This window comes from Cotesia typhae, unplaced genomic scaffold, assembly GCF_013202065.1.
Source record: "Cotesia typhae breed Kobodo isofemale line unplaced genomic scaffold, CoteBio_Ctyphae scaffold_13, whole genome shotgun sequence".
Classification (NCBI taxonomy): domain Eukaryota; kingdom Metazoa; phylum Arthropoda; class Insecta; order Hymenoptera; family Braconidae; genus Cotesia; species Cotesia typhae.
In genome coordinates, this window is record NW_027423774.1 from 9,965,471 (window position 1) to 9,987,782 (window position 22,312).

At 34.0% G+C, this 22,312-nt stretch overlaps 3 protein-coding genes across 3 annotated transcripts in view; 1 reads left to right on the forward strand and 2 right to left on the reverse strand.

The window, feature by feature from the left end:
• Positions 1-22,312, reverse strand: part of LOC141534585 (uncharacterized) — a 348,478-nt gene that overhangs the window by 301,353 nt on the left and 24,813 nt on the right. The window lies entirely within an intron of this gene.
• LOC141535155 (uncharacterized) lies at positions 7,085-9,406 on the forward strand. The gene is made up of 5 exons (XM_074254979.1): positions 7,085-7,401; positions 7,616-7,793; positions 7,882-8,089; positions 8,167-8,342; positions 9,122-9,406. Exons 1-5 carry the CDS (start codon positions 7,196-7,198, stop codon positions 9,404-9,406), a joined length of 1,053 nt encoding a protein of 350 aa, XP_074111080.1. The 5' UTR covers positions 7,085-7,195.
• LOC141534986 (uncharacterized) lies at positions 17,566-21,749 on the reverse strand. Its single transcript, XM_074254678.1, has 4 exons — positions 21,637-21,749; positions 20,498-21,064; positions 18,762-19,045; positions 17,566-18,481 (listed from the first exon to the last, which is right to left on the reverse strand). The coding sequence occupies exons 2-4, from the start codon at positions 21,060-21,062 to the stop codon at positions 18,005-18,007; spliced, it is 1,326 nt and encodes a 441-aa protein (XP_074110779.1). The 5' UTR covers positions 21,063-21,064; positions 21,637-21,749; the 3' UTR covers positions 17,566-18,004.

A 22,312-nucleotide genomic window follows, 5' to 3' on the forward strand; every position in this document is an offset into this window, starting at 1 on the left:
TTATTACTATTACGAAAATGTTTTGAATAAACAAATTACAAATGAAATATTAAGATTGTGAACTATATTACCATTTTAAAGTGATCCAAGTGGTCGCTATAGTGTAGTATAGGGAAAGAACATATAAATTTAATATTTTAAACTTTAAATATTTTTTTAAATTATGAATTTTTAATTAATTATAAATTCTAGCAATTGATCAGTTGATCCAATCGTTTGACCACTATGCATCGTAGTTGACCCGTCTGCTAATATTAATTATTTATTTTTTGTTACATGAAATCTGACTTCTAAGTTTCATTAATACATTTTGAACTAATAATTAGAATTTAAAATTAAAAATTCTATAATAAATTTATATACTTCGCCACACCCAAGGATTAACAGATGATTCTATGTATTTACTGATATATTTATCCCAATAATTTGGTTCAATAATTATCTATTTATCGATAATTTTAGCGATAATACTGGATACATAGTATTTGAATTTATGATTTCTAATAATTCAGGTAAATTCATAAAGTGTCAATGTTTTAATGAAACTGCAGAGATTATGAATAAAGCATTGGGATTATTTATTTAAAAATAATTTATAAAAAAATTTCAAGCAAACTTTTAAATTTGAATTTTCTCGCCAATTTGTAATTAAATTAAAATTATCGCGGATTTTTGATATGTTATTGATACTTATAATAATATTAACAATGAAAATAATAATAAAATTTAAATTTGTTATTTCGCGTCAACTTTTAAAAAGCGGTTTTCCCGGGATTTTCAACGTATGAATGATACTTATAATATTAATAATGATGATAATAATAATATTAATAATGATGATAATAATAATATTAATAATGATGATAATAATAATATTAATAATGATGATAATAATAATATTAATAATGATGATAATAATAATAATAATAATAATAATAATAATAATAATAATAATAATAATAATAATAATAATAATGCACGACTTCGAGGCATTCTGTCGAGAACACCGACGGCAGGATATCGCCGAAGAGAGCCCTGCAGTCAGTGTGCAAGAGGTTCGTAAAGCCCTGAATGGCAGCAAGAACTGGGCTGCCCCGGGTCCAGATGGCATAAACATCTTCTGGTGGAAGAAATTTTCTTCTACACATGCTCATCTGGCCCGGATTTTTACATCATACATTCAGGGCGACGAACCAATTCCAGACTGGCTGGTAGAAGGGCGAACCGTACTCATCCCTAAAAAGGGTGACTTGTCCGACCCAAAGAACTACAGGCCTATCACTTGCTTGAATGCGGTTTACAAGATTTTTACAAAAATCTTAAATAACCGTATCTTGCAGGAGATAGAGCCTATGTGGCAACAGATATACGAACAACGTGGCAGTAAACAGGGCGTGTCAGGTTGCAAGATCAACTTGTTGGTAGATAGATGCGTCATTCAAGACGCAATCTACTACCAACGCAACCTGTCTATGGCCTGGATTGACTACCGTAAGGCATTTGACTCAACTTCACATGAGTTGATTCTCTATCTGCTCAAATGCCTCGGAATCAATCGCCAAACAGTGGGATGCATACAACGTACGATGCAGCTCTGGCGAACGCGTTTTCACATAGGAAGTGGAAATGCATTGCACGTAACCGGAACTGTTCAGTACAAGAGAGGCGTCTTTCAGGGAGATTCTCTGAGCCCTCTGTTGTTTTGCATCTCACTGCTGCCAATATCTGTTGCCCTCCGACAAACTCGTGGGTACTCTGCGGGGCTACCGAGTGATCGAGTATACTCGATCACTCACCAACTGTTTATGGATGATCTAAAGATATACAGTGCCAACAAAGATCATCTACAAACGGCCATCAACGACGTAGCAGAGTACACACGAGATGTCGGAATGTCTTTTGGGTTGGACAAGTGTGCGGTCGTACACCTGGCGAAGGGTAAGTGCTCTGATACGGGTGGAGATGTCGAATTAGTGGATGGGAGCGTCTTAAGAGAATTAGACGCCGGAGAGTTGTACAGATATCTAGGGATTGAAGAGCGGCAAATGCATGCCGTCTCTGAAGTCCGAACAACTCTTCGCAGTGAGTATGTTAGGAGACTCCGGAAGATCTGGTCATCAGAACTTTCCGGCAAGAACAAAGTCTCAGCTACTAACATGCTCGCTGTCCCGGTCCTACTTTACTCTTTCGGGATCCTGAAATGGCCTCGAAATGAGTTGAAAGATCTCGACATCAAAACCCGTAAAGTCATCAATATGAATCAGAGCATGCACCCTAACTCATCAGTCGCCAGGATGTACCTCTCCCGGAACATCGGAGGGAGAGGATTGCAGAGCTTGGAGCGGCTTCACGATCGTTTGGTTCTGGGTTTAACATACGAGGTTGCCAATTTCACAGCAGACGAGGACGACTTCCTGATGCAATTTGTTCATAGTCATGAAAATGCGCGGAAGGGGTCGTTCTTGTATAAGGCAGCAATCTACGCGGCAAATACCTTAGGTCTCGGAGAAATAAACGCTCTCATTGAACTCCCGAAAAAGGAGTTCAAGAGCGTCGTCAGGATAGCCGAGGAAAAAAAACTCCTCGGTGAACACATGGACAAGTCCATGCACAGCGTGTATTTCAAACACGTCCGTAACCATGGCTTGTCCACCCAGCTGACATTCTCCTTCTTGAAGTCAGCTGGCCTGATGTCCGAGACCGAAGGATTTATATTTGCCTGCCAAGATGGTATTATCAACACTCTCGAATACCGTAGCAAGGTGCTCCAGGCGCAGCTTCCGGACACGTCGGACGTGTAAACAACATCCGGAGACGCTGATGCACCTTTTGTCGGCATGTCCTGTGCTGGCAAGAGGTGCCTACATACAGCGTCACAATGCTGCCCTGCGAGTACTCTATTATCATCTCAGATATAGCTGCGGTATCGATGAGACACCAGTGCTGCCTTATCTGCCAGGAGATATTCCGCAAGTTGTTGAGAATGACAGTTCCAAAATTTATTGGAACATACCATTCGCAACAACCCGGCGGATTGACCACAACAAACCTGATATTGTGCTCTTTGACAAGGCTACTCGTGACATTTATGTCATTGAGTTTTCGGCCCCAGCCGAATACAATATCTCGGCCAAAGAAGAGCACAAACACCAGATATATCAGGATCTCCTGTTTGAAATTGGCAAACTGTACCCAGGTTACCGTGTCAAGCTCGTCGTTTTGGTTGTCGGCGTCCTTGGAGGGATGAAACAGTCTTTTGTGTCTTCACTTGCGAAGATACCGGCTTGCAGTTCAGCAGCCGTGTCTCTAGCAGTGCGGATGCAAAAGGCTGTCATTTTGGGATCCCTGCGTCTACTTAGGCAAATGAATTTGGCCTGCTGCACTCACTAACCGCCTTGTTGTGTGGAGTGGTGCAGCAGTAATGGATGGCGCTCAGGCTGGGCCCTCGGAGAGTCGGACTCCGGGGAAAACCCCCCTGAGCAATTAATAACAAATAATAATAATAATACGACACAACTCAAACACCATACACGCCCCGAATTCGGCGCATTGCTGCTGAACTTCGGTGGCGTCATCACACACTGAACAAGAGTACTCTTCATGTCATCAAGGAAGAGTCTCTTAATAAATTGCGGGCTCTAGTGGCTGCTAAAAAGTCATTAGAGAAAAGGCTGAAGCGGTTGGTCGACAAATCGTTGTTTCGATCCAGCCCTTCACGGTTTCTGACACCAAAGACCGATGTTACCGGGAATTATCCAACACCTGAGCGGGTGGAAGCTTTTTGGACTGAGTTGTATGGAGATCAATCAAAGGTGAACGCCAACACTCCAGCTCTGCACGACTTCAAAGTATTCTGTCGGGAACACCGTCGACAGAATGCTGATGAAGAGAGCCCTGCAGTCAGTGTGGATGAAGTTCGTTCAGCTCTAAATGGCAGCAAAAATTGGGCTGCCCCGGGACCAGACGGCATTAATGTCTTTTGGTGGAAGAAGTTTACTTCTACCCACCTCCATCTGGCCCGCATATTTACATCATACATTAGAGCTGACGATCCGATTCCGGACTGGCTTGTAGAAGGGCGAACCGTACTGATACCTAAAAAGGTGACTTGTCTGACCCTACGAATTTCAGGCCTATCACCTGCTTGAATGCGGTTTATAAAATTTTTACAAAAATTTTAAATAACCGTATCTTGCAGCAGATAGAGCCTGTATGGCAACAGATATATGAACAACGTGGCAGTAAAAGAGGCCTGTCAGGTTGCAAGGAAAACCTGATAGTGGATCGATGCGTCTTACAAGATGCGATCTACTATCAACGCAACCTGTCAATGGCTTGGATTGACTATCGCAAGGCATTTGACTCAACTCCACATGAGTTGATTTTATATCTACTCAAATGCCTGGGAGTCAATCCCGAAATAGTGGAATGCATTCGGCGTACAATGCAGCTCTGGCGAACGCGATTTCACATTAGAAGTGGAAACGCATTGCACGTAACCGGAGTTGTAGAGTACAAACGAGGGGTCTTCCAAGGCGATTCCTTGAGCCCTCTGCTGTTTTGCATTTCACTGCTGCCTATATCTGTTGCTCTCCGTAAAACTCATGGGTACTCTGTGGGGCCTCCGGGTGATCGAAACTATTCGATTACCCATCTGCTTTACATGGATGATCTGAAGCTGTATAGCGCTGATAAAGATCATCTACAAGCGGCCCTCAACATCGTAGCAGAGTACACACGAGATGTCGGAATGTCTTTTGGGTTGGACAAGTGTGCGGTCGTACATCTGGCGAGGGGTAAGTGCTCTGATACTGGTGATGATGTCGAATTAGTGGATGGGAGCGTCTTAAGCAAATTAGACGCCGGGGAGTTGTATAGATATCTAGGAATGGAAGAGCACCGCATGCATGCGGTCTCTGAAGTCCGAACAACTCTCCAGAGCGAGTATGTTAGGAGACTCCGGAAAATTTGGTCCTCCGAACTTTCCGGCAAAAACAAAGTCTCAGCTACTAACATGCTCGCTGTCCCAGTCTTACTATACTCTTTCGGTGTCCTGAAATGGACCCGAAAGGATTTACGAGATCTCGACATCAAAACCCGTAAGATCATTAATATGAATCGGAGCATGCACCCCAATTCATCAGTCGCCAGATTATACCTCTCCCGGTCCATCGGTGGGAGAGGTTTGCAGAGTTTGGAGCGGCTTCACGACCGTTTGGTCCTGGGTTTAACTCACGAAGTTGTCAATTTCACTGCAGACGAGGATGACTTTCTTATGCAAATTGTACATAAACATGAAAATGCGCATAAGGGGTCATTCTTGTATAAGGCAGCAATATATGCGGCAAGAACCCTTGGTCTTGGAGAAATAAACGCTCTTATGGAACTCCGAATTGAGGAATTTAAGAGCGTCATCAGGAACGCCGAGGAAAAACTACTCCTTGGCGAACTGATGGACAAGTCCATGCACAGCGTGTTCTTTAAACACGTGCGTGATCATGGCTTGTCCATCCAGCTGACGTTTTCCTTCTTAAAGTCAGCGGGCCTGATGTCCGAGACTGAAGGGTTCATATTTGCCTGCCAAGATGGTGTCATTAACACTCTTGAGTACCGTAGCAAGGTGCTCCAGGTGCAGCTTCCGGACACGTCCTGTAGGAGGTGTAGACAACATCCGGAGACGCTTATGCACCTTTTGTCGGCATGTCCAGTGCTGGCGAGAGGTGCATATATCCAGCGTCACAATGCTGCCCTGAGAGTACTGTACTACTATCTTCGTCATTGCTACGGTATTGACGTGACACCAGTGCTGCCTTATTTGCCAGGAGATATTCCCCAGGTTGTTGAGAATGACAGTTGCAAAATTTATTGGAACATGCCATTTGCAACAACCCGGCGGATAGATCACAACAAACCTGATATTGTGCTCTTCGACAAGGCCACTCGTGACATTTATGTCATTGAGTTCTCGGCCCCGGCTGAATACAACATCTCAGCCAAAGAAGAGCACAAAAGACAAATATATCAGGATCTCCTGTTTGAAATTGGCAAACTTTACCCAGGTTACCGTGTCAAGCTTGTCGTCCTGATTGTTGGCGTCCTAGGTGGGATGAAACAGTCTTTTGTATCCTCACTTGCCAAAGTTCCAGCTTGCTCATCAAAAGCTGAGTTCTTGGCAGTTAGGATGCAGAAGGCTCTTTTACTTGGTTCTCTCCGTCTCTTAAGGGAAATGACTTTGGCCTGCTGTGATCACTAACCGCCTTGTTGTGCGGAGTGGTCCAGCAGTAACGGATGGAGCTCAGGCTGGGCCCTCGGAGAATCGGACTCCGGGGATAACCCCCCTGAGCATTTAATAACAAAATAATAATAATAATAATACTTTTTTTTTTACTTATTATCCATCAATCGTACTTGTAATTCTTATCTCGTTTAAGTTCTGAGAATACTAGTCTACAATGCGCGAATTAACTTAATTTGAAACGTTATGTTTTTTTTTTTTTCTGTCAGAAAAGTCAACTTTTGACGTAAAAGTTTGTTTTCATAACATAAATTACGTAAAAATTAGACAAAATGGTCAAAATAAATTTTACTGAAAGTGATGGAATGAGATTAGACACAATTGTTAATTGATACGCACACAGAAGAATCGGTAAGTAAACTAATTACAGTATATGCAGTGAAAATATTAATTGATCAATAACTTATATTATGAAATTCAAAAAATTGAAAATAAATACTTGTTTTCAATCTACAATATATTGAAAAACATTTAGAAAGGTTAAAAATATCCGTAATTTCTAAGTATCGATTAACACTTGTAGTAATTAGATCGGTGATTGTAAATTTTAACATTTGCTTACAAAATTTTAACTTCATTTTCTGTTAAAATTGTTAGAAAAAATCTGGAAAACGGCTGACCCTAAAGGTCAATGATCATTTTCAATGATTTCTTAAATACTTCGTTTAAAAAATTTTATATTATTTTATTTCTCTAAATTTTTATTCATCAATAACAAAATAATTTTTTAAATTTTGAATAAAAATAAAATCAGCAAACGAGGTTACTAGGATTAACAAACAACTGACTATCTAAACTCAAACGACGTAAACAAATCAATAAAATCTCTCTTATAAATATAATTAAAAGGAAATAATTTGCAATAAAATATAGATTTAATTTGTGATTGAAAAAATAATTATGACAAAACCAAAAAAAAATATTAATCCAGATAATAATCCTAAAGAATCAACGAGTTCTGCTGCAGATTTGCTTGAGAGACAAGAGAACAATAACAATGACTCTAGCCAAGTCGATGATGGGAACCAAGAACCACCCGAGGAGTCACCCATTGAATTATCATCATCTGAGTTCATAAAATCTCTCAAACCTTCTTCATCAACTATGTGAGTAAATTATTAATAATTATGCAAATAACCAATTAAAAAAAATTAGGAAAACGGTTGACCCTGAAGGCCATCCCTTCAACTTCCCTCTACTTTCTTAATTAAGTGCTCAAAATTGCACTTATTATGTTTTTAAGCTCTTCGAGCTCAGAAATATAATTTTCGTGTAGTTTTGAGCTCTCCGGGCTCAAAATATCATTAATATTTATATTAGCGAAATTGTTGGAAGAGTTGTTAGAATTTTTCCTACTAGAAGACACGTCAATCAAGAAACCAATGAGGTATCATTTGTTTTCAAATTCGTTTTATCAAATGATGACCAAGAGTCAGTCCAAGTGAGTGTGTGGAATGATGAAATTGATCGTGTCGTGGACAAAATTACAAATAATGCTGTAATGAAATTTTCCTATCCGCTAATATTACTAATATACTAATTAGTTGCTAAATAATTGTTAAAATATTAATTAATTTTTCTTATAGATCGTGCATATTGACGGAGCTTTTTCAAAATTCATTGGAAAAAATTTATATTACAATTACAGCACCGTTGAAATTGAATTGTTCATCCAATCAAACACTCAAGTCAACGTTATTAGAAAAGTTGCATCTAGACCAGTTTCTCAAGAAAAGCAATCCCTACCTCTTGTTGAAATTGAAAATTGTGATGGTTACATTAACAAAAAAATTTGTATATACAACTTATATTATTTTAACTCAAGAAGAATTAAAATTTCATTGGAGATAATTAATATTTTTTTCTTATAGGTGTCCAAGGATATATAAAAACTCAACTGAACATCGCTAGAATACGGGGAAAAGACTTCGCGAGAGATTCTTGCGTTGGATCAATTGCAAACAAAAACAAATATAAGTTGGAAATTAAAATAATTAATTTCGCTGACAACTTTATCAGTCCATTCCTAAAAGGAGAGCCAGTTGAAGTATCCGGAACACTCAAAATTTTGAGAGGTTAATTTAAATATTCAATCTAATTTATTAAATTAATCAATCAGAATATTTTTTAACAATTGAATTTTATAATAAAATTATTAATTGATTTTATGATTAATCTGCTATTAATTTATTTTATTTACGGACGCATATAAATTTTCCTGACATTTATATCACTAACACTCACTATTCTTCATCATCTCTAAGAATTCATAATCGTTATGACAGCTTTCTCTTAATATTTTATTTTATGGTTATGATTCATAAAACAAATGAATGTTTTTATTTACAAACAAATGATAAGCAAATAAATGACAGATTTACATAACCTATTAAATTAATAACATCAGAGTAAACGTGTGCTTGGTTTATTTGTACCTAAATATAATGGCAAATATATTGGATAATTTTCCAATGAACAATTCACTTAGCTTCAATTAACCTTATGAGTAAGTCTTTAATATTTCACTTCTTCATTAAACAATAAGATATTTGAGTGAAATTTGATTATTCAAAATGTTTCTATAGCTATCAAGGAGTCGTTGTGGAGAACTATAGAATTAAAAAATTGAATGGAAGGGATTATTTTGTGTTTTCGGTTCAAAAAGAAGTTGATTCAATTCATATCCTATACGGAAGAGTAAGATCATCAACTAAAATAGAAGAAATTATACCAAATCGGGTATTTATTTTTATTATAATTTATAATATTTGGAGAGAAACAGTGTAAATGAGAATTTTTGTTTTACCAATTTTTTTTCTTCAACAGATTATCACTGCATATCATACAAACATTGAAATTGGTATACCGTTTGAGGACATGGGGATAGATGATTTTTCTTTCCTTAGCTTTTCAATAATCGATTTTAGTGTGATTAAATTTTATAATTATTATCTTACTTCACAATTTGATGATTTGGACGATTTGGAATTTGAGTACATGAAAACTGAAGCAGAGAATGAAAATGAATTGGAAGAGGAATCAGAAAATGAAGATTTATCCGAAACTGAAGATGGATCAGAAAATGAAGATGAATTAGAAAATGAAGATTAATTAACTTATATCACTAATAATTTAATGTATTGTATTTTAAATCTCTCGTTAAAATAAAATTTTTCTTGTTAACTAATGAAATTAATCAATAATAATCAAATAATTAATAAAATGTTCCACCCACGCATCCGCCTACGCATCCACCCATACATCCACCCACGCATTCACCCACGCATCCGCCCATGCATCCGCCCACGCGATGGTAGATGGAACTAAATTCTCAAAAAAAAAAAAAAAAAAAAAAAAACGTTATACCCTTTATGCCGATAAAAAAAAACAAATGAATTAAAGAAAAATGCTCGTCTTTTATTTTTATGGGCGGAAAAAATGTTTATCTAAGTTAAATAGAAATAAAATGGTGAAGGATTGATGGAATTCGAAAAATAAGTAGCCTATAACCATCTACAATTCATTCCGCGTCGGATGGTCCTAGTCCCATGTCAATACGTTCAGTAGTTTTTGCGTGATTGACGGTCTACGAAATCCACTTTCCCTATATATATATATATATATATATATATATATATATATATATATATATATATATAGATTATATATAGATATATTCACAATGATAAAATACTTAAACCCAGGGTTGAAAAACTGGCCCTTAAACGTGTTAGGTAAACTTTTTACGTTGATTACAGATTGTAGAGGTATAGGCCGTTTGCTTTTATGGAGCTTTCTTTAAAACAAGAGGAAATTTTTCTCCTTTCATCTTTCGCTCCATCAATAATGCCACTGTCCACGCTACCACTGTCCACACTTCGTTACTGATGTTATTTGTTAGATTATGGGTATCTTCGAATACATCAGCTAATGCTTCTGTCTTAGATTTGTTACCATACACTTGACTTGTTTCAAGTCAAGTTCACTACCAGCAACTCAGCGGCAACGACAGTATATCAATAGTAGCGCAACGGGCCCAGCGGGGTCCCACTTAATGTAATATAATAGGTTCCTTATTTCAGTTGAGGTTTTCCAGTGTTGAAAACTTACGAAAACAAAATGTCGACTTAGAGAAATTTTTTTTTTTCACCAAAAAATTGTTGGTATTTTATTTACACCTAGCGCCTCTATACTTGAACCATCAAACCAACTCAGCTTGTAAACACCTTATGTGTAAATTTTAACGATTAGATCAGATAACCTTATACGGCATAGTAGTTAAATTTTGGTACATGAAAAAATTAAACAGGGTTCGAACCCACTGAACAAAAACTTTTTTTTTCAAATACGATTATATCAACCATTACTACTTTAGTTGTTAATATTAATAACAATCCAATAAAACAAAAATATTTGAAATAAAATCGATAAGTAAATAAGTTAGAAATTAATTTATAGCTCAGTAAGTATTGAAAATATCAAAAAGTAACTGCCTCACTTATGAAAAGTAAAAATAATCATGGTAATTATTTACAAGTGGGGTCGACCCTATTTTCGGCCATAACTAGGTGAAAAATTAACATTTTTTAATTTTTTTTTTATTAATTCTGTTTGCTGTTACGGCGCATTTATGATAAACTATGTCCTGAAAGGAAAAAATGACGATTTCGATGGCTTTTTTTACTTTAAAAGTTGGAAAAAAATTGACCTTGATGTTTTTCGATGAAATTTATATTGTATCTTTTATTGATGTTTTTCATATATATATTTTTTTTCGAAAAATACATAAAAAGACGAAGAATTAAAAAAAAAATTAGTTGATTATCACAATTTTCAAAAAATTTACAAATTTTTTTGAGCTTCGCAATTTATTTTTAAATTCAAATAAACGTTATTAAATAAAAATCATTGTCGATGATAAATGTACAATGTATTTTTTTTTATCACAATATCTATTTAGTTATTGTTTCAAATCACAGTTGTTAGAAGGATTTCTTCTTTCTTGATAAATGGGAATCGATTAACCACAATGTATTAAATATCCTTCTGATTTAAGTGTCCTACAAAAAAAAAAAAAAAACATGTTATGTATAAAAATTGGTCACAAACAAAGCGTTTGGAAAACTATAAAGAACTATTTACGTCTTACCAATTACTTTTAATCTACTATTCCATTAATTATTGATGTATTAATCCATTTCCACATTCGAGTTTAACCTGCAACGTAGATAAAACAATTGAAAAGTCTAACGTGGACACCTGAAAATTAGTGTAAAATTCAATTATTTACTGCAATCGAAAAAAAAATAGGTTTTTCATGATAGATTACAAATCTTATACTTACTACTCACATTTTTAGGATTACACTGTCCAAAATGTTCGACCACTGATTACATTGTTAGTGTAAATAAGTCCTTATTCAGTCGCTTATAGTTTCCTAAACCGTCGATCGAAATATTTAAACCAGTAAAAATTTTATATTTTTACATCAATTCCGGTGAAGTCTATAACTGGCCATTAAATAGCTCCGTAAAAGACATTCTTCTTGGATTTAACATAGTCCATAATAGCTGTGTTTCAATCTAAAACAGAGAGGATGAAGTTGGCTGTAAAATAACATAAAAAATTCGGCAATTGATCATAAATTAACTCACCATTTTGCTTTGCGCTGTAGTTCTGATAATTTTTTTGCGCTCGCTTTAATCCGTTCTTCGGCTTTAAATTGTTCATTTAATATGTCGCATAAACTTTGAAGCAATATTGTAGCTAATTTTTTAATAATTGCATCTTGTACGTTGCTTGCATGTAAGAGGCAATTTATTTTTGAACGGTCGAATAATACTTGGAAAAGTGTCACAGTCAATTAATCGGGTACAAAAATCATAGAGCCGACGTGTAATTTTTTCTGCGTACTCTAAATAGTAAGTCTTCGACGTTTGGTTGATGACATTTTCATGAGATGACTCATCATTCTTATCGTCTCCGTTGTCTATATTGATACAATTAATACTCTGGAAATTTTCAAAGTGTAAAACCGGCAACGAAGAATTTACTGATGTTAAATTTTCTCTATCATAGTTAATCGGCAGAAAGTTGAAAATTTTTAATTCATTACTCCAATTTTCTTCTTCAAGGTGCAGTGTCGGAGGAGAACTTGGCTGGAAATAATTAACACTTGGTTAATTAGCATGAATTTCTGGAATACTTGCTGTTTTAGAAATAGCTGTGCTTGAATCATGATAGAACAAATCTGGAAGCGATATAAATGCTTCAAATTGATCATCTTCACAATTTTTATTATTTTTTGATCCAATACTGCAGTATGTCGTAACCATTTCACCTCTTAAACAGTATTCCCAGAGTGATGCGCTAAGTTTATTATTATCTCCTTGATTTTGTTTGACACTCCCAAAAGCGTTCTCTAATGGATCTTGGCTGATGGTTCTTAAATTTATTTCGAAATTGTTATCTTCCTCTTGTAAGTCTTCCAATAAATTTTTATAAGCCTTCAAATTATTCCGAAGCGCTTGGGGAGTAGGTGTCGAAACTTTTTTTCCATCAGGTCGAAGGTATATAAACTGCTCTGATTTTAGTAAAAATTGTTTCAAAAGATTAATATGTTCCGAGTTTTTACTAGCATTGACTCTGGTTGTTGAAGCTTTATGATCATATTTCTTCAGATTACTGCCACTCATCAAATCAAAGAGTTGATCAAGCTCTTGAACAACAATAGCAGTTTCGCGTGCGGAGTTCAATTTAATTGGATCTTTCTGGTATAAATCCATTAAATTTCTAGCAGTAGTTGCACTCAGAGCTTGTGAAGCAGAACTTACCTTCATTTTGTCTTTAAACGTTGGAAATACATACTTCTCGTCAATTTTTATGTCGTTGACGCCATACGACTTGCCTAAGCCAAGTACATATATTAAATCCTTCCACTCAGCTCGATGATTATTCCAAAGAAGAGAATTGCCCGGATAGTTCCATTTTTTCATTTCAATATTTTTTGATGAGTTTACTCGCCACCATTTTTCCCAGTTTCCCATGAAACAATTTCTTATTGTTTTTACGAGGTGAGCAGTATCAGCGAAAATAAAAAATTTTCTATCGATCCCGGGAACTTTAAAGAAAACACCTTCCTCTCCCCCTTCAGTCTCACGTTTTAACAGATTCAAAGCAGCTCTGTTAGTGGAACCTTGATCAGAAACGAAACCAACGACGTTAAGGTTACATTTGAACAGATCAAGAACAGTTGATGTAATTAATTTCTTTAAATTTTCCGAAGAAACACCTTTTCCAGATAAGTAGTACGAAATTGGTTGCTTGTACGGCTTGTCTTTATCAATAAAAACTATCATGAAGAGAAGGACTGAACCAATCATTTTATTAGGCCGTTTCCCATTTTCATCATCACAATAACCACTTATTGATTCTTCACCTTCTGTATAGGTGATTCAATGCTTTAAAGTGGTTTCGTCGCAAACCAAAACTACTTTTGGTTTTTTATCATAAGTTAATGCTTTCCGCTTAATAGCATTGAGGATAACTTCATTCTTACCGGGTTTGACTGGAATTTTTGAAAGTTCCCGCAGAATTGTTTGCTTCGACGGTAGCTTTATATAATTCCCCATGTATCGGTAAGTTCGAGTGCTGCGCTTCAACAACGAAACTGCTAACATTTTTTGTTTCGGCGAGTAGGGAAGTCCTTTTGGTGAAGTTCTCTTGTGGCTGTCTACATCTATCTCGACTAAATTACGGAGCTCATCAGATTTTATTGCTTTTAAAACATCTGAACATCCGTGAGTCTTTTTGCTTTTCTTTTGGGCCACGGTTTTTTTTGCTCAATGAATTAATTTGTCGTAATTTCGATTTCTCTTATTCTCTACAGTAATTAATCACTTTGAGCACTGTCGGTGTTACCTCTTTATCAGATTTTCCAAGTTCTTCGATGATTTTTTTATTCGTCAATCGTAGCTTTGCCTCTAAAATTGAAGGACGATCTTGAAAAATTAGCATACTTTTATACTCAACTGTTTCATATATTATAAAAATTTAATCGTGATTATCACAATAGATTATCAATATTAGTCTTTGTTCATAAATTGCATTTAATTGGATAAACAATTATCCATAAATTTTTTGGAAAAAATAATAGTTGAAAGTAAATATATTAAAGATCATTTTAAAAAAGAAAGTTCATACTTGCTCGACTAATTAAAGTGTTAGAATTAAAAGAAAATTAAATGCTCATACTTCCTTAAGAAATTTCATAGTAGAGCCATAACTTTATTGAATTTTTTTTATTTACAAAATGATCTTAATAATATGTACAATTTTTATTGTAAAATAAGTAGAAATTATGATTACATTTTATTTTTTTTATGTACGAAAAATGATAAGTTCTCAATATTGTCAAATTTCTATCGGAATTTGATATTTACAATTTATTAATATGCAAATTATATTAAAACTTTACAACTACCAATTAATCCTTTACTGCCCCGCAGTTGAATAAAATTTATTTGTCATAAGAACTGATCACTTTTTCTAACGACGATAAAACATCTTCTACTACTGAAGATGATTTATTATTCAGACTATTATATATTTTTTTAAAAGTTAAGTAATAATTCGTCGGTACATGCAATGTATTATGTTCTTCGTGTTGATTATCTTGATTCTTTTTTCCGATGATCAAACATTTCTTGTTCAAAGATTCTCTGCTAATACATATTTTTTTATATTTGCTGCATACATATGCATCTGGAATAAAAGTCATCAGTTTCAGAATATAATTTTCGGCTAGCCGAAAATAAAATGAACTTACATAATTATATGCCTAACTATTTTATTGATTAAATCTATTGTGATAGTAAATAATGCAACAAATAATATAAAAAAAACCATAACTATGATTGTTAAAAAAGTACTAATATTGTTTATACCTGAAGAAGACTGATAAGATTTCTCTCTTTTTCTTGCTGGATCAAGCTCATTACTTAACTCATCAAGAACACGTTTTTTGACTTCTCCTAAAAGCTTTTCACGAGCTATAAATCATATATATAAATAATTATACATTGTCCAACAATTATAGCATGTAATTAATAATGTTATTTTGTAATGACGAGTACTTACCGAATGTTTGAATGGCCCGAGGTTATTTTCACATATTTTCCATATCATCGTCGGTGAGGGGAACAGTGCGTGGATCAAGTATCAGCGGAACTGCGTCATTTGTAGTTTGCTTCTTGACCTTTCCAATACAGTGCTCGGCTTTAAAATGACAACTGCAAATCCATCGATTCCGCAGCTTATTTTCGAACAGAGCAAAGCATAGTGGCTTTTGTCCTAAAGACTTCATCCACTCGATACATCTAAAGAAATTTGTTTTTAATTTAGTAAAATATTTTATTTCGTTTAAAATATTTTAACTGAATTACATAATTAGACCGTAGCTTAATTACTACTTAATATTAATCAAAATTGTAAATTAAATTAATGAAATTTTCCTTGAAAATTAATTTATAAATAAACAAATGACTCACTTGCTTGTGTCAGAAATCGGAAATGCAAAAAAAGAACAATCTGATGAGCCCTGTTGGTGATCACAAAACGGGGCCGTGCACTTTTCTTTGTTCACCATTTTTCACGAATTTTTAATTCTTATTTGATAGAAACAAAAGAATGACAAAAGATATTCATTCAGTTTGAGTATCAACAAACAATTTATAACCTCAACTCCACTAATGTCAACGTTCTGTGAATCCAACACGTGACAATATGAAAATAAATAATGGCGGGAAGCTAGGCGGGCGATTGCATTTCATTATAGAAGTTATAGAGGGTGCTCAGATCGTCAATGATACCAACAATACGTTTTTATCAATTATTTTCAGTACAGTAGCACTGCAAAACCTCAAACCAAATTGCCCATCTGAGTGGGACTCCGCTGAACGGGCCTGAGTTTATTTTCTCAGTACGGACCGTCACTACAATACGGATTGTCTCATTGGCTCGAGTCAAATTCAACGGACCATCTCAACTGTCACATCCCATCAAGGGCTTTATAAAACAACAGCTGTAAGTGCGCCAGGCTTACGATAAACATCAACACCAGTGACGCGTGTTCAAGGCTTGCATACAAGAAAATAGCTCTTTTCAGAGCTCAAAACAAACAGCTCTTTTCAGAGATTTTGAAGCAAATAGCTCTTTTTAGAGCGAAACAACTAGCTCTCTTTTAAGAACGAGTGACCGTGAGTCACCACCTAGTGACATTTTGGCTATTACGGTCATCTCGACCGATATCAGTTCTACTCAACGTCAAAATCAACCAAAGGCCGTTCTCAATGCCACCAACTTATTCAATTTACGCAAGAGCTCATTTCATAGTTAAGGAAACGTTTCCAGTCAACGTCCTTTCGAGTAGACAACATATTCCAAGAAAACGATTTTTCGAAAATTTTATGTTTGTCATTTCTCAAAATCAAGCAGACCAAATCGATTCAAATTATTATGAAATTTAATGGCAATGAGACTCCTTCGATCAGCACCTATGTTAATCCGATCGGTTAAACCATTCAATATTCATAAGAGGTTCTCAACACACACACACACACACACACACACACACACATATATATATATACACGCACGCACGCATTAGGGTGCTTTTTTTTGCGACTATTTTTTTTTCGTTCCCATCCCGAAATTTTGTTGGAAATACACCCAAAAAAATTCCCTGAAAGTTTGAGCCCTTAATATTAATATTAAGTACTCCTACTTTCATTTTTTTTTAATTTCTATAGCTCAGTGGCATTTCATAGCATCGCTTTGACCATGGACGGGTTTTTTTCAGAATTGAATGCTCTACAAAAGTGTCCATTGTCGCGAAGTCGTAACTCATACTGGTGGGATAGTACGGACCGCCAAACCGAATTTTTCATAGAATTCTTGTTTTTTCACTCATTATCTCATAAACAACAAGACATACAGAAAAAATGTAAATGATAATTTTGTAGGAAATTCAATTCTCTACAAAAATGGTCCTTACCACCAAATCACTAAGATCGATATTTTCTGAGATATTAGTCATTGAAATTTACGTAGCATTGAATTTCCACAAAATGTTGAATCAAATCTTCAAAAATATTGATTTTTTTATTCGTATCATAATTATAATTAGTAATTACTTATTGATTAAGTTGCAAATTCAACGAAAAAAATTTTTAATTGTATTTTTCTGAAGTTTTTTTATTTGTAAATAAATTACTAAGATATCAGGTCTATGTAACTTTGAACTCAACTACATGTATGATCAAATACGATAAATTAAATATTTTATACCATTTTCTTTATGCTGTAAGTTGATTTAGTACACAGTTTATGTTGCGAACGGTGATGCTGTACTGTTTGAAAAACTTTTTGTCGTTCATCTTCATTGCGGGTGAAAGCTTCATTGAATCTTTGAGTCAGAGCTACTCCTCGCTCAGCAGTATCATTTACAACTTTTAACTTTTTGAATATTTCAGAACATTTTTGGTACTCAAAATTTGATTCCCATGTATGAAATTCAGAATTTAAAAATTAAGATGAAAGGTTAAACTGTTTAAAGATGAAAACTGAATTTGGTGTCACAAAATCACTGATGTTTTTTTCACTGAGTGAAGTAATTGTTTTGTAAGGCTCTGAGTAATGCTTATTCGATTGCTATACAGCGGGAATACCATTAATTTTTTTCGCAATTTTCAATTCTTCTTCTGGTAATACTGTATTATCAAACAGTGCCAAGCAAGCAAGTTGTTCATGCAAATACCATAGATGTTTAAATAATTTTTCAAGAGCTGCATTAGCGATTTCCGGATGAATTTTTCGATGTTCGATAAGATCTTTTACTAATTGTAAGTCTGAGTTTGGGGCTTTTATCGCATATGGAGCAGTAAACCATATTTTCACGTAAAATAATACAACAAAAACACAAATTTTTCGCAAAGCATCTGATTCTTTCGTTGGTACTTTAAACTGCTTACGAAATAAATATATCTTGAAACAATAAAGAGCTTTTGAAAGCCATCTTGCATGGTGACAAGCGCCAGGGGCTTTAAATTGAACTTTATCACCTCCACCACCTAAAAAGATACTGCTTAGTTCCAGTAATTCTTTATAGTCGTCTCTTGGATGATGATTCTTATTGAAAAATATGAAAAGAAAGAAAAATAAAAAAGTGAGAAAACTTTAATCATTATCAGCAACCAATGGGTTTCTTTGATAGTGAATGATAATGTAATTAGTTAAATTTGTAAATAAAGTTAATGAAAAAATACACTTTGTAAAATATTCGAGCAAAAAGATATTTGAAATTTATCAATTAAAAACTTATAAGTCCTTAATACACACAAAAATGTGTCAAAAACTAGTTCATCATTTAAATACACAATTATTAATGTAAAATTGAATTAATTCATACCTTTAATTGATTGTCAATAAAATCGAGAATGTCTTTTTTTTTGTCGTTCAAAATGTCGGTAATATGTTCATCATTGGAACCGATTTCATATACTACTTTATCAATGTTATCCCAATTGTCTCTAAATCGTTTGAAAATAGGTACATTTGGACCATTTGTGGCTGGCCAAGAAACCTCTGCTACATTTCGTAACATCAACTCTGACGTATGATGACGACAAGCAAGGTATAATAAATCACGACCAATTTTTTTCTCTAGTAAAGGACAAGCACCTTTGGTGTCACCTTAAAAAAAGAACATTATCTGTTTTGATTGAAATGGTTGACAAAAATATACACTAGTCACAAAAATTATGGGACATAAAAAAATTCTAAATTTTTGGGTATTTTTCAACGAGCTGTAACTCCGAATAAAATGATCGCAGAGCAAAAACAGAAAACAAGCAAAAAGTTGCTCTAAGTGTCTAGTTTTCAGATACGATCATGACAATTTTTTATCACGTTTAAGTTTGAAGAAATCCTAAGGAAACTATAAAAAAAAATTTTCCAAATTTTTTCTTGTCTAAAAAAGGTCTACGGGCTTCAAAAATGTTTTTCATTCTTTTACTCAAAAGCTCTTTTAGAAAATTTAATGCCCGTTTATTTGACAGAATCAAAAAGGCTGTGAGATGATTTGCCGCGGAGTTATCGTCATCGAAGCAAAAAGTTCTTTTACTTTTGATAAACAATAACTCTGGGAATAATGATCGTATGTGAAATCAAAAAGGGTTTTGAAAACTACACGATATTTTCTATGAGATACAGTGAATTGTTTTTGACGAGAAAATTTTTTTCTGAATTGAAAATTTTGACTGAAAAAAGACAAAAATTTGCATAATTAAAGATATTTGGATAACTTGGTATAACTTTGGATAAAATGGATGAACGAAAAATTTCATGGATAATTTTTTAACCTTAAAGTATCTCCTAAAATCCCTGGAAAATTCAAAGTGCTGCGATTTTTTGTTCCATAGTGTCCCGAAGCTTCAAATTTTTTGTTTTCGCAAAAATCGCCATTGTGAGCAATTTCTCAATTTTTATTTATTTTCTTGAAATTTTTGTTTTTTTTTTTTTCAAATTTCTAAAAAAATCAATATTTTTGATCGAAAAAATAAAGATTCTTAAGAAAAAAAATTTTTTTTCATTGAGATTTGGATTTTCAATTAAAAAAAAATTTTTTTTTGTCAAAAGCCATTCTCTGAATCTCATAGAAAATATCGTGTAGTTTTTAAAACTCTCCTTCAATTTCTCATACGACCATTATTCCCAGAGTTATTAATTATCAAAGTTAAAAAGAACTTCTTTGCTTTGATTGACGATAACTCCGCGGCAAATTATCGCACAGGCTTTCTAATTCTGTCAAATAAAAGGACATTAAATTTTTTGCAAGGGGAATGGAAAAACATTTTTGAAGCCCGTAGACCTTTTTTTAGACAAGAAAAAATTTGGAAAATTTTTTTTCTTGTAGTTTCCTCAGCATTTCTCCAGACTTAAACGATAAAAAAATTGTCATGGTCGTATCTAAAAATTAGACACTTAGAGCTACTATTTGCTTTTTTTTGTTTTTGCTCTACAATCATTCTATTCGAAATTACAGCTCGTTGAAAAACACCCAAAAATTTAGACTTCTTATTATATCCTTTAATTATTATGACTAGCGTAGGCTTGAAAATGTAATTTAACAATCTGACAATTTACCTGTGTTTGAAGCAGTCGTATCGAAATACATTCCTTTAATATTATCGCAAATATTGCGTGTCGTCAGAGCCTGAAATACGGCTGAAGCTTGACTTATACCTGTGCCGTCAGAAAGCAACGGAGCTTCTAAAAATTTTTCGCCATTTATTCCTGAAATGTGTATCGAGAGCCGTTCTGCTTTTGATGTTCCTTGTCCTGTAGGTAGCATTTTTCCATCCCAATGAACTACGCAAGATTCGTCTATTTCTTCTTTTTTAATTGCATCGACAATTTCTTCTCTCTTAGAAATACGTGCATTGCGAATAGAAGAATAACTCACATTATATTTATCAATATCTAATCCCAGACTTTCTATAACAGCTGCAATGATAAACATTGCATCTCTATCACTAGTTCCAGTGCGATCTAAAGCTGATACAAGTTCTGGAGTTAAAATATTGATTTTTTTCTTTTTACGAGATACAGGGAGTTCATTCTCAAAATCAGAATATGTTCGTTTCAACCCACTGGAATTTGATGATAGACTACAAAAACTTGCTGGCATCGAATGTTGTGATAATTTCATGCCTAAAACAATTTTTTCAGAATTAAATAAATAAACCCAATCGATTAAAACATTTTTCAAATTTTATATTCAGCTTCTGTTATTCAGAAGCAAAGATTTTCTTTGAATTGAGTTTCCGTCAATTTTCCCCAATAAAAATAAGATAAAATGATATGTATTTTAAATTTATTGGTTACAGTGAATTTTTTAATAGCGTGGGGATTTTCGACTGCAAAAAAATCGAAAACAAATTTTTTGAAGTTATACTTCTTTTGGCGCGTTAGATTAAATTAAATAAATTTTGATTTATCTCACTTATTCAGATTTACTTGATAGAAATTTTACCAAAAATGATAGACTAATAATTAGAAAAAAAAGTTATGAATCTAGAAACAAATTTTAAAATATTGAAAAATTATATAGAATTCAATTTTCAGAAAATGAGGTTAAGAAAATTAGAATTTTAATGCGAATTAAATTTTACAAGTAAGTAGAAAAAATATGAGTCTAAATTATAAGAAATTGTTTTCGATTATTAAGAAATGATTGATTGTTGAGCTTGATAATTTATAGTTGTATGTGAGAAAAAACTAACCAAATTCGTCTGTATTGTTCTCATTATCTTCATTTGCTATCTCCTGTTCAGTATCAGATTTATTCTGAAAAGTTTCCACCGGCAAGAAAGTAGTAACGGGCGAGTGAAGATTGCTTTTTCCCTTTTGACACTCATTCAGAAATTGTTGCTGCTCTTTTGGCAAATTCTTAACCATTGTGGAATAGGAAATATCGAACAATTTATCTAGTTTTTGGTTAAACTTTTCAACATTCTGTTTTTATGCTTTCGATCTTTTTTCCCTCTTATGATGTGTCTTCACTTTTATATATTCGGCATAAAATTTTTCCAACTTCGCAAGACTGTGCTGAGGACGTATAGTTGGAATCTTGAAACTAGCCCAAATAGTATTAGTATCATTAATAACAATAGTAGCACTATTTCGAATAGTTAATTTTAAAGACTGATGTTTATACATAAACAAATTCAGTAAGTCACGATACGAAGGCAGCTTATTATTATTTATTTGGCTTCTTTCAAATCCAATTAAATAATTCCAAGTTTTATTACCAATTTTTTCACTCATTTTAATGATTGTTAAAGTCGATCTAACCTCAAATTTAACAAAGTATACGTACAACGGCGTCACACTGATCAATGCACAGTAAGCTTTGTTCTTACTCTCGCGGGATTAGTACGCGAAAACAAAGAAAGCGCT

Bases quoted from the DNA above. Each gene is read 5' to 3' on its own strand.
- LOC141535155 (XM_074254979.1), top strand. From the start codon at position 7,196: ATGACAAAACCAAAAAAAAATATTAATCCAGATAATAATCCTAAAGAA. The intron at 8,090-8,166 runs GTATATACAACT...TTTTTCTTATAG, and splicing joins TTACATTAACAAAAAAATTT to GTGTCCAAGGATATATAAAA. The intron at 8,343-9,121 runs GTATCCGGAACA...TTTCTTCAACAG, and splicing joins TAAAAGGAGAGCCAGTTGAA to ATTATCACTGCATATCATAC.
- LOC141534986 (XM_074254678.1), bottom strand. From the start codon at position 21,062: ATGAAATTATCACAACATTCGATGCCAGCAAGTTTTTGTAGTCTATCA. The intron at 19,046-20,497 runs GTAAATTGTCAG...TCTTTTTTTAAG, and splicing joins TACGACTGCTTCAAACACAG to GTGACACCAAAGGTGCTTGT. The intron at 18,482-18,761 runs GTATGAATTAAT...TTTTTCAATAAG, and splicing joins TTATTGACAATCAATTAAAG to AATCATCATCCAAGAGACGA.